Genomic DNA, 17373 nt, shown 5'->3' on the forward strand with positions numbered 1-17373 from the left:
CTACAGCCAATATAGTGACATCAACACTAGAGAGAGGTCAATGTAGCTTTAGACCAGGCCAAGGATGCATAGATCAAATCTCTTAGGCAAACATTAGAAGAGAAGATAAAGATGTGCAAAAAGAACCATCGCAATATTCACTGACTTCATAAGTGCCTTTCAGTGTGTCTATAGGAAATCTATGAAGAAAGCACTTTAGAATCCCACATAAATTAGTCTGAATTATTTCTGCTTTACACCCAACAGAGTAAAAGTGCATGGCAAAAAAAATCCAACGGATTCATTGTCAAAATGGGTGTTACGACAAGGATATGTGTGGTCACCATCGCTATTCAGTATGATCATTGACTGTTGCATGAAGCAAAGTTTGGCTGTGAGCATGGAAGGTGGTGCACATGGCATGACATTTACCAATGCAGGATATGCCGATGATATTGTTTTCGTGGAAGAATCAGAATACAACGTCCAAGAGCTGCTAGATATAATCATAGAAAGAGCAGGGAAACTAGGGATACAGATCAATGCAAAGAAAACCAAGTGCCATAATATCAGACGATTTCAACGTGGGCTTGCTAGTCTATGGTGAACCAATAGATCAGGAGAAGGAATTTAAATATCTAGAGCAGAGCTAGGGAGGGAGGGAGGGGGGGGGAGTGAGAGAAGGAATATGAAGGGAGGAAGGGGAAGGCAAGGGGTAGCAGGGTGGGATGATTAATCTCAGTAGAGTAATTTTTCTAGAATGTGATTACGATGAGGAAGTTGCATCCCTATTTGCTCTGCAGTATATTTGTTTTGTTATCACTCAAAATGTTTGGCAATATAGAATTGATACGGGATGTAAGCTGGGTAGCAGGGGGGAGGGAGGGGGAGAAAAATTAAAACTGTTAAATGATTCTTAGTCCACTGGTAGGAATTATTGCACTTGTATACCTAATTGAATTGTTGTTATATTTCTGCTAATAAAAAAAGATTTAAACATAAATATCTAGAGCAGTGATTTCAGTATCAAAAGTTGCTGCAAATTCAATATTGCAGTCAGAATTGGTAAAGCCCAAGCGGCCTTTACTGGTCTAAAATGGTGCCTGTGGAAGAAGCACAGTGTTACACTGAAGACCAAGATGAGAGTTTTTAATATCGCAGTCTATGCATCAGAAACATGGACAATGCTGGTTGACGACTTCTACAAGCTGGAAGTGTTCCAGATGAAATGATTGAGCATGATTCTCAGCATCTCACTGCTCAATCACTGATACAATGAAAGTATTCTAGAAATTTGCAACAATAATGGAAGAAGAGATCACTTCTCCACTGGTTTGGCCATGTCTGGAGAATGGAGGCATCACGACTACCAAGATGGTTACTCCAAATGCATCCTCGCTGGAAGGTTGTAAAACGTTCTCCAAGAAAGACCTGGCACAAGTAAATTGAGGCTGAAGAAGAAAGGCTCTACCTCTGCATGGATGAATTTACTGCAGCTGCTCTGGATCGACTGCATTGGAAGAGACTCACTACAAATGCCCATGTTATGGTCGTCATTTATTTATTTGTTGCATTTGTATCCCACATTAACCCACCTATTTGCAGGCTCAATCTGGCTTACAATATTCTGCATGGCAATCGCCATAACAGAGTAAAGATACAATACTAATTAGTTAAGAACATGAGTAACATAGTGGGAAAAAAGCATTAGGTATAAAAAGATCATATACGGAGTAACAGTTGAAGCATAAGGCACTAAAGTTCAAATAACGGATCGTTGTGGTACGCTCTGTTGAAGAGGTAGGTCTTCATAGCACATGCGGGACTGTCCTATCAACTATGGGACTGCCACAGTGGTGTTACAGTGTCAACTTGACTTGAATGCTACAGGTCCCCAAAATACCTCAAGTTAGGGTTGGCTGAATCTAGGACTGGTCTAAAATCTTTATCATTGCCGAGTGTTAAGGAAGATGCAGGGTCGTGAATTTGGGCTGCAAAAACCCACAGGAATGGTACAGTTTAGGCAGCGAAGAACTTTTGTGAACAAAAGAGGGAACGTGACAGGGAAAACTAGAACGGTGTTTGGGTGCATAGAGCGAGGAATATGAACAGTTCTGAAGACCCGGCACCTTCTAAAAGATAAACAGGTTTGAGTTGATTCAACTAAAATGATCAATGGTCTTTGTCATGGAACGTATGGGGACAGACTTAAAGAACGCAAGATGTATACTTTGGAAGAAAGGCAGGAGAGGGGAGGTATAATAGGAGATGTTTAAATACCTCTGTGGCATAAATCCGTAGGAGGTGAGTCTCTCTCAATTGAAAGGAAACGCTGGAATGAGCGGGCATAGGATGAAGATGAAAGGGGACAGATTCAGAAGTAACCTGAGAAAATGCTTCTTCATGGAAAGGGCAGTGAATTCTTGGAACAGCCTCCTGGTGGAGGTACTGGAGACAAAAAGTGTACCTGAATTCAAGAAAGCTTGGGACAAGTACATAGGATCACTAGGGGACAGGAAGGGATGGTAGATGGCATGGAAGGGCAATCTTGGTCCTTGAGGTTTTTCAGTATTTTCCCAATGACTATGCATTCATTCAAAGGCACAGTGACTACTATATCAACAGGTCTATAACAATTTTACATCATCATTTTAATCCAACTTTTATCTTCACCATAAATACATACCACTCATACATCTCAACCACGCGAAACCCTGTCTGTTTTATTTCATATTTCTATATATCTCCCTCTGCATTTCCATCATTACATATATACTGTAATTGAATGGTTATATTGTGACTAAATTGGAATTAAGATACTCAAGTAATTGGTGCAATGAATATGTATGAGATATAATTGATTGCACTGTCTTCATTGGGTTTTCATTGAGGAAATCCTGAAAATCCAACTGGGTTGCAGCCCTCACGGACCGAGGTTGCCTACCTGTGAGACATGTCATATGGTCTTCATCTGCCTTCATTTACTATATTTCTATGACTTAAGCATGTCTAAGGTTTACATTATTTGTTAATAAAGCAGTTAAAGTATCTTATCTTCTACAAAGCAGAGACAGAAAACAAACATAAGGAATTCTTCAAACTAAAAATCCATAAAGTTTGATTATGTTTGATAAATTCCTTACCATTGACGTTACTACCAAGGCAGGAGAAAATCCCATAGCTAAATAGAAGAGGAGTTCAATGATCTTATACCTAAAAACACAAACAAACAGTTGTTTGAAAATTAAGTAAATTATTTCAAGTGATTCAACTGTGTTGAAGAGGTTAGCTGATAGACTTCTAATAACAGGTACATTCTCTTTTACAGGGCATAGTCTATCTATAATTATACAAAATACATAACAGAATAACGAGAGATCTTAGTAACGGAGGTTATTTATGGAGATGGAACTTTTGTCACTGTTTAATACTTCCCCCCCCCCCCCCCCCCGAGTCCAGTAGGTACGACTGAAAACTTAGCTATATAGCCCACCACTCAGATGATGATATTCAGCTCTTTGTTACATTGAAGAAGGGGAGTTTCACATGGGCAGTAACCAGGCTGAATTATCTATAAGATTGCAAACTAGCTTATTAGAGGCCAACCAAATTTTGGTTTCCGTCATGGCACCAAAACTGACCTGAAACCCAAATTCAGCCTTATTTTGGTTTCGGCCTGAAAATGCCACTACATTTTCAGCTGAAACAAACTCTGCATTCCCTGTCCCCCGAGCAGGCACGGGCCCAACCCTTTCCTCACAACCCACCCCCCTGTGCCCATCTTAGTCTCTGGTGATCTAGTGGCTAGTTGGGGTAGTGTAATAAAAAGGATTTTAGAGATTGCTTTTCAACTCTATCTGCCTTGACTAACGAGTGCACTTGGGGGTCTGTATTTGTGATTAGAAGTAATTCTGTTTAAAAATAAGTACATAAGTACATAAGTAGTGCCATACTGGGAAAGACCAAAGGTCCATCTAGCCCAGCATCCTGTCACCGACAGTGGCCAATCCAGGTCAAGGGCACCTGGCACGCTCCCCAAACGTAAAAACATTCCAGACAAGTTATACCTAAAAATGCGGAATTTTTCCAAGTCCATTTAATAGCGGTCTATGGACTTGTCCTTTAGGAATCTATCTAACCCCTTTTTAAACTCCGTCAAGCTAACCGCCCGTACCACGTTCTCCGGCAACGAATTCCAGAGTCTAATTACACGTTGGGTGAAGAAAAATTTTCTCCGATTCGTTTTAAATTTACCACACTGTAGCTTCAACTCATGCCCTCTAGTCCTAGTATTTTTGGATAGCGTGAACAGTCGCTTCACATCCACCCGATCCATTCCACTCATTATTTTATACACTTCTATCATATCTCCCCTCAGCCGTCTCTTCTCCAAGCTGAAAAGCCCTAGCCTTCTCAGCCTCTCTTCATAGGAAAGTCGTCCCATCCCCACTATCATTTTCGTCACCCTTCGCTGTACCTTTTCCAATTCTACTATATCTTTTTTGAGATACGGAGACCAGTACTGAACACAATACTCCAGGTGCGGTCGCACCATGGAGCGATACAACGGCATTATAACATCCGCACACCTGGACTCTATACCCTTCCTAATAACACCCAACATTCTATTCGCTTTCCTAGCCGCAGCAGCACACTGAGCAGAAGGTTCAGCGTATCATCGACGACGACACCCAGATCCCTTTCTTGATCCGTAACTCCTAACGCGGAACCTTGCAAGACGTAGCTATAATTCGGGTTCCTCTTACCCACATGCATCACTTTGCACTTGTCAACATTGAACTTCATCTGCCACTTGCACGCCCATTCTCCCAGTCTCGCAAGGTCCTCCTGTAATCGTTCACATTCCTCCTGCGACTTGACGACCCTGAATAATTTTGTGTCATCGGCGAATTTAATTACCTCACTAGTTATTCCCATCTCTAGGTCATTTATAAATACATTAAAAAGCAACGGACCCAGCACAGACCCTGCGGGACCCCACTAACTACCCTCCTCCACTGAGAATACTGGCCACGCAATCCTACTCTCTGCTTCCTATCTTTCAACCAGTTCTTAATCCATAATAATACCCTACCTCCGATTCCATGACTCTGCAATTTCTTCAGGAGTCTTTCGTGCGGCACTTTGTCAAACGCCTTCTGAAAATCCAGATATACAATATCAACCGGCTCCCCATTGTCCACATGTTTTGCTTACCCCCTCAAAATAATGCATTAGATTGGTGAGGCAAGACTTCCCTTCACTAAATCCGTGCTGACTTTGTCTCATCAGTCCATGTTTTTGTATATGCTCTGCAATTTTATTCTTAATAATAGCCTCCACCATCTTGCCCGGCACCGACGTCAGACTCACCGGTCTATAATTTCCCGGATCTCCTCTGGAACCCTTCTTAAAAATCGGAGTAACATTGGCTACCCTCCAGTCTTCCGGTACTACACTCGATTTTAGGGACAGATTGCATATTTCTAACAGTAGCTCCGCAAGTTCATTTTTTAGTTCTATTAATACTCTGGGATGAATACCATCAGGTCCCGGTGATTTACTACTCTTCAGCTTGCTGAACTGACCCATTACATCCTCCAAGGTTACAGAGAATTTGTTTAGTTTCTCCGACTCCCCCGCTTCAAATATTCTTTCCGGCACCGGTGTCCCCCCCAAATCCTCCTCGGTGAAGACCGAAGCAAAGAATCATTTAATTTCTCCGCTACGGCTTTGTCCTCCTTGATCGCCCCTTTAACACCATTTTCGTCCAGCGGCCCAACCGACTCTTTGGCCGGTTTCCTGCTTTTAATGTATCTAAAAAAATTTTTACTATGTATTTTTGCTTCCAACGCTAATTTCTTCTCAAAGTCCTTTTTTGCCCTCCTTATCTCCGCTTTGCATTTGGCTTGGCATTCCTTATGATCTATCCTGTTACTTTCAGTTGGTTCTCTTCTCCACTTTCTGAAGGATTGTTTTTGGCTCTAATGATTTCCTTTATCTTACTGTTTAGCCACGCCGGCTGACGTTTAGTCTTTTTTCCCTTTTTTCTAATACGTGGAATATATTGTCCTGAACCTCCAGGATGGTGTTTTTAAACAGCATCCACGCCTGATGCAAGTTTTTTTTACTCTGCGAGCTGCTCCTTTCAGTCTTTTTTTCACCATTTTTCTCATTTTGTCGTAATCACCTTTTCTATAGTTAAACGCTAGCGTACTTGATTTCCTAGTTTCACTTCCTTCAATGCCAATATCAAACCGATCATATTATGATCACTGTTATCAAGCGGCCCTCGTATCGTTACCCCCTGCACTAGATCATGAGCACCACTAAGGACTAAGTCTAGTATTTTTCCTTCTCTTGTCGGCTCCTGAACTAGCTGTTCCATGAAGCTGTCCTTGATTTCATCAAGAAATCTTATGTCCCTTGCGTGTACAGATGTTACATTAACCCAGTCTATATGCGGGTAATTGAAATCCCCCATTATTATTGTGTTGCCCAGTTTGTTTGCGTCCCTGATTTCCTTTAACATTTCCGCATCCGTCTGTTCGTCCTGGCCAGGCGGACGGTAGTACACTCCTATCACTATCCTTTCCCCTTTGCACATGGAATTTCAATCCACAGTGATTCCAAGGAGTGTTTGTTTCCTGCAGAATTTTCAATCTATTTGATTCAAGGCTCTCGTTAATATACAATGCTACCCCTCCACCAATCCGATTCACCCTATCACTACGATATAATTTGTACCCCGGTATGACAGTGTCCCACTGGTTATCCTCCTTCCACCAGGTCTCAGAGATGCCTATTATATCTAATTTTTCATTTAGTGCAATATATTCCAACTCCCCCATCTTATTTCTTAGGCTCCTGGCATTCGCATATAGACATTTCAAACTATGTTTGTTGTTCCTAAGTACATCATGCTTAGTACTTGACAGTATTAATTGGCAATCTTTTGTCTGACTTTTATTGTTATTTAAAGATACCCGATCTACTACAATCTCTTTTGCAACCTCACTATCAGGATACTCTATCTTCCCTGTTATGGTGATATCTTTGAAAGATACCTTATCCCGAACCATGCTCTTTTGAGCGACTGTCGGCCTTGTTTAACTTTGATTGTGTGAAAATAAGTTGCAATGCAGAAGATAAGACACAGCTCTAATTAATTTGGTATGTGAAGAGGAGGATGGAGCTTGTTTTCGAAGTTCAGACTGGCCACCTGGACTTGGAAACATGTGACCACATTCCTACAGTATGGCTGGTTCACCTATTCTCAAGCATTCTGTAATTTTCTTTGGCTCTGAAAATAAGCTTTAGCTTAATAAAAAGGGGGACTTGTTGCAGCAGAGCTTTGAGGCTCATCTGTGGGTGGACGCATCGTGCAGAAAAGACTTGTTCCTGTCATAAGGAGACTTCGGGCTTTCGCTGCAACGGGCCTTGCAGCTGATGAGATAAGGGCCTGAAATTCCTGACCAGTGATGTTGTATGTATAATATGTATATATCTATCTTATAGCTTTCTTTTAGTTAGACGATTTATATCTTAATTATTGTAGATTTTAGAACCTCTAATAAAGGTCTCATTTACCTAATATGAATCCAAAAGAATCCACAGTAATTATTGAGTAGTCTGTGTCAGTGAGACAGGCTGTAAATCCATAGCAGTACAGGTAGGAGCGATCTCCAGTTCCTCTTGCCCATGCCAGCTCCAATCTCAAAATGATGTGCTTCTGGCAGCCACTTTGACAGCGGAGAAAGCATGGACAGGAGCAACTGGGGATCGTTTCTGCCCCGACTAGCCACTAGACCACCAGAGACTAAGATTGGAGGAGGAGGGAGGAGGAGGCGGATAGTCGTTATTGTTCAAGGAGGAGGGAGTAGGGAGCAGAGGTTGCTACACTTCAGGGGCGGGGCAGTTTTGGCCTAAATCAAGCAGTGATTTTTGGCTGCAGATTTGGTTTCGACTGCGCTCTATGGCTTATGATGGATAAGTTGGCTTTGAACAACAGGAAACTGAAGTTTTTATAATTGACAACAGAGTTCCCACTAAATTTGCTTCTCCTTCCAGGGGTGGACAATGTAGAAATCCTCCCTGCTATTCTGGTAAGGGATTTGGGAGCTATTTTGGGTGGTTCTGCAAGCTGAGAGAACCACATGGTTTCTGTGGTCCAGAAGATCAATTGAGAGATTTATTTTGGGAGGCGACAAACCATTCCTGGATCCAGATACCATTACACTGATAACTGAAATCATTCTGTATTGAATGGGTTAGCTAATTATGGATCATAAAATGATTAAAACACAAGACCTCTATTTTGGGATATATGTAATTAAGACTGTTCTGATACATTTTGAAGATATATGGAACTTTTAATCTTAACACCTTCTTGAGGGTGGAAGCTTTTTTTCCAGTCATGAGAAAAACAATCCACCGTTATCTGGAATGTGTTCAAATGTAACACTGCTTCATAATTGTTTAAATAATGCATCAAACAGACAAACACAAAGATTTTTTACCCTTGGACAGGATTTTCTTTTGCCAATTTACTGAACAACAATCTCTGTAAAGTTTCATGGTTAAAGACAAACTAGTTATTTCTTACTTTTCATGGTAAAGAAATACATAGACCGTTCCTCCAGCGGCCATAAGCCATATAATCCAACGCATATGAGATGCCAAAGGTCCAAGCTCTCGTAAGTTTAACCTAGAAAAAGGTAGTAGCTATTATATTCATCACCCAATATGAAAACAAGATTTCATAATTGATTTTTTTTTTTTTTGGGGGGGGGGGGGGGGAGGGGGAATAATGGAAAATAAATTTAGTTTATATGTGTAGGAATGGGTTCTAGCTAGGGTTGCACATTGCAGTTAACTCTGAGACTAGTGCATTAAACAATTAATCACAATTTTTAAAAAATAATAAAAAAAAAAATCACATTGCAGAATCTGTCTCCTCCAAAAATTTCTTCTGCTCTCTTTCACTCCCAACCCCTGTCCTCACTGCAATCCGACATCTTTCCACCATCCATGACCCCCTCCCCCGGGAGCTCTTGAGTATTTTTTGAATAAGATCTCTATGGGGGGGGGGGGGGGGGGGGGGGGGGGGGGGGGGGGGGGGGAGTCTTCTACCAGCCCACTACTGGTGGTAGTTCTGCCCCGAGCATGTGCCATTTCCGGGGGAAAAACAAAACCCCCAGAAATGTCTTGTGCAGCGGTGATACCCTTACCACCATCTCACCTGCTGCGATAAAAAGGGCCCTGGTGTGCGAGAAATACGGCCCCTGCCGCTAGCGCGGGGCCCTTTTTCCCCGCAGCTTGGTAAAAGGACCCCTAAATATGTTCCAAATCGCATGTTGCATTTCCAAGGGGAAAGATTCTTTGTTCTTTCTTCGGCCAGGGCTTTTCATCTCGAAGGCGCTCGCTCTTCTGAATTTTCTTATTCGGTTGCTTTTTCTTGGAATAAGCTTCCTCCCTTCTATACATTTACTGATGACTTATTGGGGTTTAGGAAAGATGTTAAAACTGTACTTTTTAATTAAGGGTTATGAGTTTTTAGGAAAATAGATGATGCTGTATTTTAATGATGAGCGATTTTTGTGAAATTCTTTCATTTTATCAAATTGTATTCTTATCTTTCATTTCTAGGTTTTTATGTTTTATGTAGGTGTTGTTTGTTTTTGTGTTCCTATTTGATTATGTATGTTTCTTCGTAACCTGTTCTGGGCTGTGATAGGAGGACAGCCTAAATAAAATATGCACTCTGGTGGTCTTTATTCTATATGCTCAAACCTCAGAACACATGTGCAATTTAAATAGTGCTACCAGATAGAGAGAACGTTTAGCTAAACATTATTTTTACCTTCTTTTTCCCCAAATTCGAGTAAAGTAGCTTATAAATCTAAGCTTACATCATTTTCTGGCTATCAGGAAGCAAAATGGTGGAACTCAGGAGCTGACTGATCAATGCCCCAAGGGCCCACACTAGTTGAGGGACTCACTCTGTCCCAGCCTTATCTAATTTAATCAATTTTGAAAGATGGTTAGGGGCCAACGACCATTGCCTGAGGGCCAGACCGGGCTGCCGAGAGACAGGCCTAGGGCAAGTCCACCGCAGCAGCTGCCACCACCCACATCCCGCCCCCCTCCCCCCCACTCCCTTACCTTCCTGCGTCTGCTCCTCCCTTGGTCTGTCATTCTCCTGCTCCCGTATGCTGGGACCCAGGTTACTGTGTTAATGCAAACACCCGGGTCCCGGCACACAGGAGTAGAAGAGAGAGAGACCCTGGAGTCCGGCCCCCTTGGAGGCCGGGCTCGGGAAATCTTGCCCCTCACCCCCTCCCCCCTCTCAGCAGCCCTATGTCCAGATCACCGTCAGTCTGCCCCTGGTGGAACTCATTTCCAATTGAGCTAAAGGTTTCATATTATAAAGTTGTTTTGCAGGTTTAAAAAAAAACAAAAAAACCCAAACTTAATTTCAGACGTTTGCGTTGTAGATACAGTGATCTGTGTTAAGAAACTGTTTAGCTCCTAAGCTGTGTCTAGCTCTTGAATGTAAACTGCACCAAGCTCTTGCTAAATGTTCTAATGTAACGTAATGCTGACAGATTGTTTATTTAATTTATTTTTGACACTCTGGAGAACAGAATAATTGTACCTGGATAAGTAGTTACACAGTCAAATATCTATAAAAGGTGGGCTGGGACAGGGTGTGGCACACGTTTATGCACATAGGGGTCAATATTCAAAGCGACTTAACTAGCCAGAAACAGCTCCTGGCAGGTTGGTGCCGCTGAAAAGTACTGGTTAGCTCTGAAAGCAAAATCGGTTATTATGGGGGCATTCTGGGGACGGAGTTGCCCCTTGGCTAGTTAAGTGCTGATATTCAGCACTTAACTGGACATGGTCACCGCATAAATAGGACCATATACAAGTTAGTCCTATCTTTATGCGTTGTCCCATAGCAGGTGAACGACCGCATATCATTCTGAGGGGCCCTTTTACAAAGCATCGGTAAAGCCCATCATAGGCTTACCGCACTCTTATCCCGGAACTACTGCTGACCTAATGCGGCTGCCGGCAGCAGTTCCGGCTCGAGCGTTCGCCACTACTGGCGTGCTGGAAAATATATTTTAAAAAATGTAATAGTGTAGCGCTGACCCGGCGATAATCGGGCATCACCACGCACTGCTCGATTACCACTGGGTTACTAAAAGGAACCCTTACCGCCACCTCAATGGGTGGCGGTAAGTGCTCCTCCCGCATGGCCATTTTTTTTTAAGGAGCTTTTTACCTGCTGCGGTAAAAATGGGCCCCGCCACTACTACAGGGCCCTTTTCCCCCGCTGCTGATTACCACCAGAAACGCCCCCCCCCCCCCCCACGGTAGAAAATAGAAACATATTTTCTACTGCTGGATTTGGCGAGCACCAAACTCGGAATTACCGCCAGGTGCACGTGCTACCCCGGCAGTACTGCTGATTTGGTGCGCGCTACCTGCGTGTTAGCCCTCCCATGACTTTGTAAAAGGGTCCCTGAGTGCGCACTATCCCACAAATTCTATACAGTGTGACTGAAATTGAAATCCGGTCATATTCTGGATTTTCACATTCAATTTATCATTTATTTTACTATACCGTCACTTATTGCTTGGCAAATCAGAAAGGTTCACGTAATATGTAACGCAATAAAATAAACAAATTAAAACTTTTTAGAACTCCACCTAAAATAGGATAGAAAACAGACAGAATTTTCACGCTGACTAAAAGATAAAATCAGCTTAAACAACAGTCATATGAAGACTTAACTCCTAACCCCTATTCACTTGTACAGTACCCTTGTATGTTTCATCTTTCCCACCTTATTAATTCCCTTATCCCTTATTTGTTCTGTTTTGTTTGTCCTGATTAGACTGTCTCTTCATGTTCAAGTGTGCAGCGAGGTGTATGTCCAGTAGCACTATAGAAACGATAAGTACTAAGAGTAGTAATACTACTCTTTGGGATTCCGGAATCTTGCTAGTCTTTAGGATTCTGCACAGAATCTTGCTACTCTTTGGGATTCTGCACAGAATCTTGCTAGTCTTTAGGATACTGCACAGAATCTTGCTACTCTTTGGGATTCTGCACAGAATCTTGCTAGTCTTTAGGATACTGCACAGAATCTTGCTACTCTTTGGGATTCTGGAATCTTGCTAGTCTTTAGGATTCTGCACAGAATCTTGCTGCTCTTTAGGATTCTGCACAGAATGTTGCTACTCTTTGGGATTCTGGAATCTTGCTACGCTATAGGATTCTACACAGAATCTTGCTACTCTCTGGGATTCTGGAATCTTGCTACTCTTTAGGATTCGGCAGAGAATCTTGCTACTTTTTGGGATTCTGGAATCTTGCTACTCTTTGGGATTATCCCTTATTTGTCATGTTTGTCTGTCCTGATTAGATTGTAAGCTTTTTCGAGCAGGGACTGTCTCTTCATGTTCAAGTGTACAGTGATGCGTACATCTAGTAGCGCTATAGAAATGATAAATAGTAGTAGTAAAGACTAACCTCAACAATTAAAAAAAAATTACTTAACAAGCCAAGCAGTGCTAATTGGCACTTAAGCAATTATCATTACTAATTGGTATTAATTAAAATTTACACACACAACTTGCTGGGCATATTCTGTAAAGTGGTGCATATAAATTCTAATGCATGCTGCCAAAAAGGGGGCATGGCCATGGGTGTGGAATGAGCAGACTGTGGGCATTCCAAAATACTACACGCAGGGTTATAGGCTACTCCTGCTCTGCGCCTAACTTAGATACCAGTATTTATACCAAGTTTTACTTGGTGTAAATGGACGTGCTTAGAGATAGGCGCAGGCATGGCCACTAGGTATATTCTATGTTACCATGTATGTATGTAAACACCTCAACGCAATACCTTTTGCAATTCTGTTACCCGGAAATGGCAACCGCCATTACGGCAAATGTAAGCCACATTGAGCCTGCAAATAGGTGGGAAAATGTGGGATACAAATGCTACAAATAAATTCTATAAACCGGCTAGGTGTATTCTGTAAACCGTGCCTAAATCTAGGTGTGGTTTACAGAATACGCCTCGGCGTAAATATTTTCTGCATTGATTTTTCATGCACCATATATAGAATCCAGGCCTAAATACACAGAGGGTGCAATCGTTCTGGTTCACACACGCACAGTGGATGCCCTCTTGCACTATTTGCAAAGACTGGGCGTTATTATCGGCAAATGATAAAATGCAAATTTTTGTGGGTTTTTTTTTTCTGATTGTTTTCCTTTTGATAATGACATGGGATACGTCCTTGACATTTCCCATATTGTTGCAAACAACTTCCCACCCCTATTGCTGGACCGCTGAATATTTACTCCTATATATCTGTTGCCTGACGAGCAGAATTTATTTCTTACCAGGGTGCGTAGGATGCAGCAATAAAGACATAGATCACCATTCTGTCACACATGTGAAAACAATGCTCCATTGTCCTAATGAGAAAGATTAAAGAAAAAAAATTTCAGAAATTATTTTTCTCTACAAACTAAAACATAAATAAATTGTTATGAAAATGCATTTAAAACACCCAAGACCTATCACTTTATATTTGACCTATCTGCAAGGATAGTAAGGGGTCCTTTTACTAAGCTGTGTAAGCGTTTACACGCGACCAATGTGCGCCAAAATGGAGTTACCGTGTGGCTCTTGTGGTAATTTAATTTTTGGCGTGCGTCCGAAAAATAATTTCTATTTTCGGACGTGTGTATCGACGCACGCCAAGTGGCATTTGGTGCGTGTAGGTCATTACCGCCCGGATACCGTGCGAGACACTACCGCTAGTTCAATGGCTGGCGGTAAGGTCGCAGACCCAAAATGGATGCGCAGCAATTTTGATTTTGCCGCACGTCCATTTTCGGCAAACATTTAAAAAAAAAGGCATGTTTTATAGGCACGCTGAAAAACGGATCAGCGTGCGCCCAAAACCCGCAAGCCGTTTTTCAGCACACCTTAGTAAAAGGATCCCTAGGTCCTACTACATACACACCCTGCTAGGATAGGATGGTTTACCTTAGGTGACTCTTTTTCCACGAAACAATATGGAATACAGTAGAAACAATGAAAAGGGCACAGAGACCCATTCCATAAATGCAAGCCGTTATCTTTTCCCATCGATCATCCGACAGTCGATGGAGGAGTGCGCTACCCACAATAGCTGGGACAATGAGGAACTAGAAGCAAAGGAATTAGGACATATGTTAGTAGCAGCTGGATCACGATAGACCTGCTTTCAAAAGAATTCATTCAGAAGCTACCGGATTAAAGCATTATTTTGAATTTTGCAGCCCAAAGATATTCTCAAACAAAAAAGAAATGTTAGAGGTACTGGTGAAAGGACAGAACATCCGTAGCTCAAACTTCAGTACAGAGGCTTTCCTTGATGACTGCGTTTAAATTCTCCTGTTAACAGGATTATTCTGCATTCTCCTCCCCCTTCCTTTTCTTTTTTATATTTTCTTATCTTATATAATAATTCTCACCTCCAACAGGATGTGCCTGGGACCATGCCTGCTGGAAGTGGTCTGCTAGGCAGGCACGCACTGACATCAGTGACAGACAATTTGGCAAAGCAAAACAATCTGAGTGCTGGCCATTAGGACAAAGGGTAGATAGGAGAGTTTTAAAAGACTGAAGGAAACGAAAGTGTTAAACTGGAGAAGGGGGGGGGGGGGGGGGAGTTGTGAATGACTGAAAGACATGCAAATTTGGGACAGGAAAACAATCTCAATGCTGGCCATTAGCACACAGGGTACATAGGAGAGTTTTAAAAGACTGAAGGAACCAAAAGTGTTCAGGGAGGGGGGCAAGTTCTGAATGAATGAAAGAAATTAAAATTTACGACAGGAACACAATCTGAATGCCGGGCATTTGTACACAGGGTACATAGGTCACTTTTTTAAAAAAATGAAGGACGTGAAAGTATTACATCTTGGGGGAGGGGTGAGGATGAAAGTGGTGGGGTATCCGGATACTGGGCGTTAGGGCCACGGGGGTACATAGACTTTTGAAAGCCTTAAGGAACCCAAAGTGTGGGAAGGAGGAGGAAAAGGAGGGGAGGGTGAGGGGCATTAGGAACAGGGGAGGGGGCCCTGTCACACACTCTCATTCTCACACACACACTGTCAAACAGACAGTCACACTCTGCCACACACCCGCACATTCACTCTGGCTCTCTCTCTCAAACATACACACTCCCAGGAAAACCTTGCTAGCGCCCGTTTCATTCGTTCCAGAAACGGGCCTTTTATACTAGTTTAAGTATATTGGTATATCATTCCCTAATTTTGGGCCCTGTTTACTAAGGCGCATTAGCACTTCTTTTTTATTATTTTTTATTTTAATTGTTTATTTATTTTATAATACAACTCAAACAGAGATGATATAGCAATCTATATATATAATTCTCACCACCAACGTTCTACGAACCTGCCTGCCTGTGTCGGTAACTTTCTTCGCTGGGCTCCGAAGCCCCAGCTGACGTCACTGGACCCATTATGCCGTAATTCGAGGCATGGACGAATGACGTGATCAAGTTGGATCTGTTTGTGTGCGTCTGACGTCGGACGCATGAACACAAACTGATTCAAACTTAATCACATCATTCGTCCACGGCTCCACGGCTGAGAACAGGACTTCGGCTGGCGGGGGTTGGGGTCCCCCCGCCAGCACAGGTACACAACGGTGGTGGGAAGGGGGGCTCGAGAGGGTCATGGCAGGGGGGTCCAGGGGTCAGGAACTCCCGGGGGGGGGGGGGTCTAGAAATCGGAGGGAGGAAGGCAGCGAAGTGGGATCTGGAACTCGGAGAGAGGGGGGGGGTCTGCAAATCAGAGGGAGGGAGGCTGGGAGGTGGGGTCTGGAACTCAGAGAGCGGAAGGGAGGGCTCTGGAACTCGGAGGGGGGGTCTGGAATTCAGATGGAGGGGGGACGAGAGGGAAGTACTAAAACTAAAAAAAAAAAAACAACAACAAAAACGGGGGGACAACCCTGGAACTCGGAGGAACGGAGGGAGGGGGGACGATGACAACCCTGGAACATGGACGAAGGGGGGACACTGGAACTGGTTGGGAGGGGGGGCAGTGGAAGTGGTTGGGAGGGAGGGGCCCCAGGCACACACACACTCTCTCAAAACATACACACTCCGAGGAAAACCTTGCTAGCGCCCATTTCGTTTGTGTCTGAAACGGGCCTTTTCTACTAGTTTGTAATAATATCTTCCACAGAAATCTCTAACAACATTGTGTTGAAATTTACTTAACACCTTCAACCTTAATAAGTAGGAAATTCAAGAATTATAGATCCAAGAAAAAGGAAATAAAATAATGTTATTAATAATACATATTTAAGATAATTAACACGGGAGTTTCTGCAGACCCCATTCATTCCCCCTAGCTATCACTCAGTGTGCATCTGTTAGTTAACTTTCACATTCATTACTTCCTTAGAAACTAAAAATTCTTCTAATTGCTTAGGATCAAAAAATTGGAAATTTTTTGACTGGAATAATATTCGGCATATACAAGGAAACTTGAGAACGAAGTTGGCCCCAAGAGCCAAAGTTCTCTGACGCATAGCCAAAAAGGCCTTGCGCCTCTTCTGTGTCTCGCTAGACAAATCTGGGTAAATTCTTATTTTAGATCCTAAGAACGAAGAATCCAAGTGTCTGAAGAAAAGTTTCAAAACGGCAACTCGATCCATTTCAAAAGCAAACGACACCACCGCAGTAGTTCTTTGGGTAATAACTTCTAATGACGATTCCAAAAAGGATGTTAAGTTCATACCATCTCCCATGTGTGATTTTTTTTTTGTTACATTTGCCCATGTAGAAGTCGGCCCTTGCAGATCACCTGCAGGACATCAGACTCACAGAAACAGAAGCCTGCGCAGCCTTCTACATGGAATGTTGCTAGTGGAATAGCAACATTCCATGTAGAATGTCCAATAGTACCAACATTCCATGTAGAATCTCCAATAGTATCTATTTTATTTTTGTTACATTTGTACCCTGCGCTTTCCCACTCATGGCAGGCTCAATGCGGCTTACATGGGGCAATGGAGGGTTAAGTGACTTGCCCAGAGTCACAAGGAGCTGCCTGTGCCAGGAATCGAACTCAGTTCCTCAGTTCCCCAGGACCAAAGTCCACCACCCTAACCACTAGGCCACTCCTCCACTTTATTCTGAATATATTGCACATGTACTATGGGAGGTAGTGATTCCCTCGGCATCCCCAGAACTTCATCCAAGTATTTTTTAACCATTTCTACTGGTGATATCAATGGTTAGCCTCAAATTAAGTTTCTTGGATTGATTTTCCAAATATTCT

General features: G+C 42.6%; 1 protein-coding gene across 1 annotated transcript in view; it reads right to left on the minus strand.

Annotated features, from left to right (window-relative positions):
* The window catches only part of LOC115472568 (monocyte to macrophage differentiation factor-like), a 96541-nt gene that overhangs the window by 2161 nt on the left and 77007 nt on the right, over window positions 1-17373 (minus strand). Inside the window, 4 exon segments of the mRNA XM_030206864.1 lie at window positions 3123-3192; window positions 8585-8686; window positions 13411-13485; window positions 14063-14223. Of these exon segments, the coding sequence (XP_030062724.1) occupies window positions 3123-3192; window positions 8585-8686; window positions 13411-13485; window positions 14063-14223 (408 nt within the window).

This window comes from Microcaecilia unicolor, chromosome 6 (assembly GCF_901765095.1).
Source record: "Microcaecilia unicolor chromosome 6, aMicUni1.1, whole genome shotgun sequence".
In the NCBI taxonomy this organism is placed as follows: Eukaryota; Metazoa; Chordata; class Amphibia; order Gymnophiona; family Siphonopidae; genus Microcaecilia; species Microcaecilia unicolor.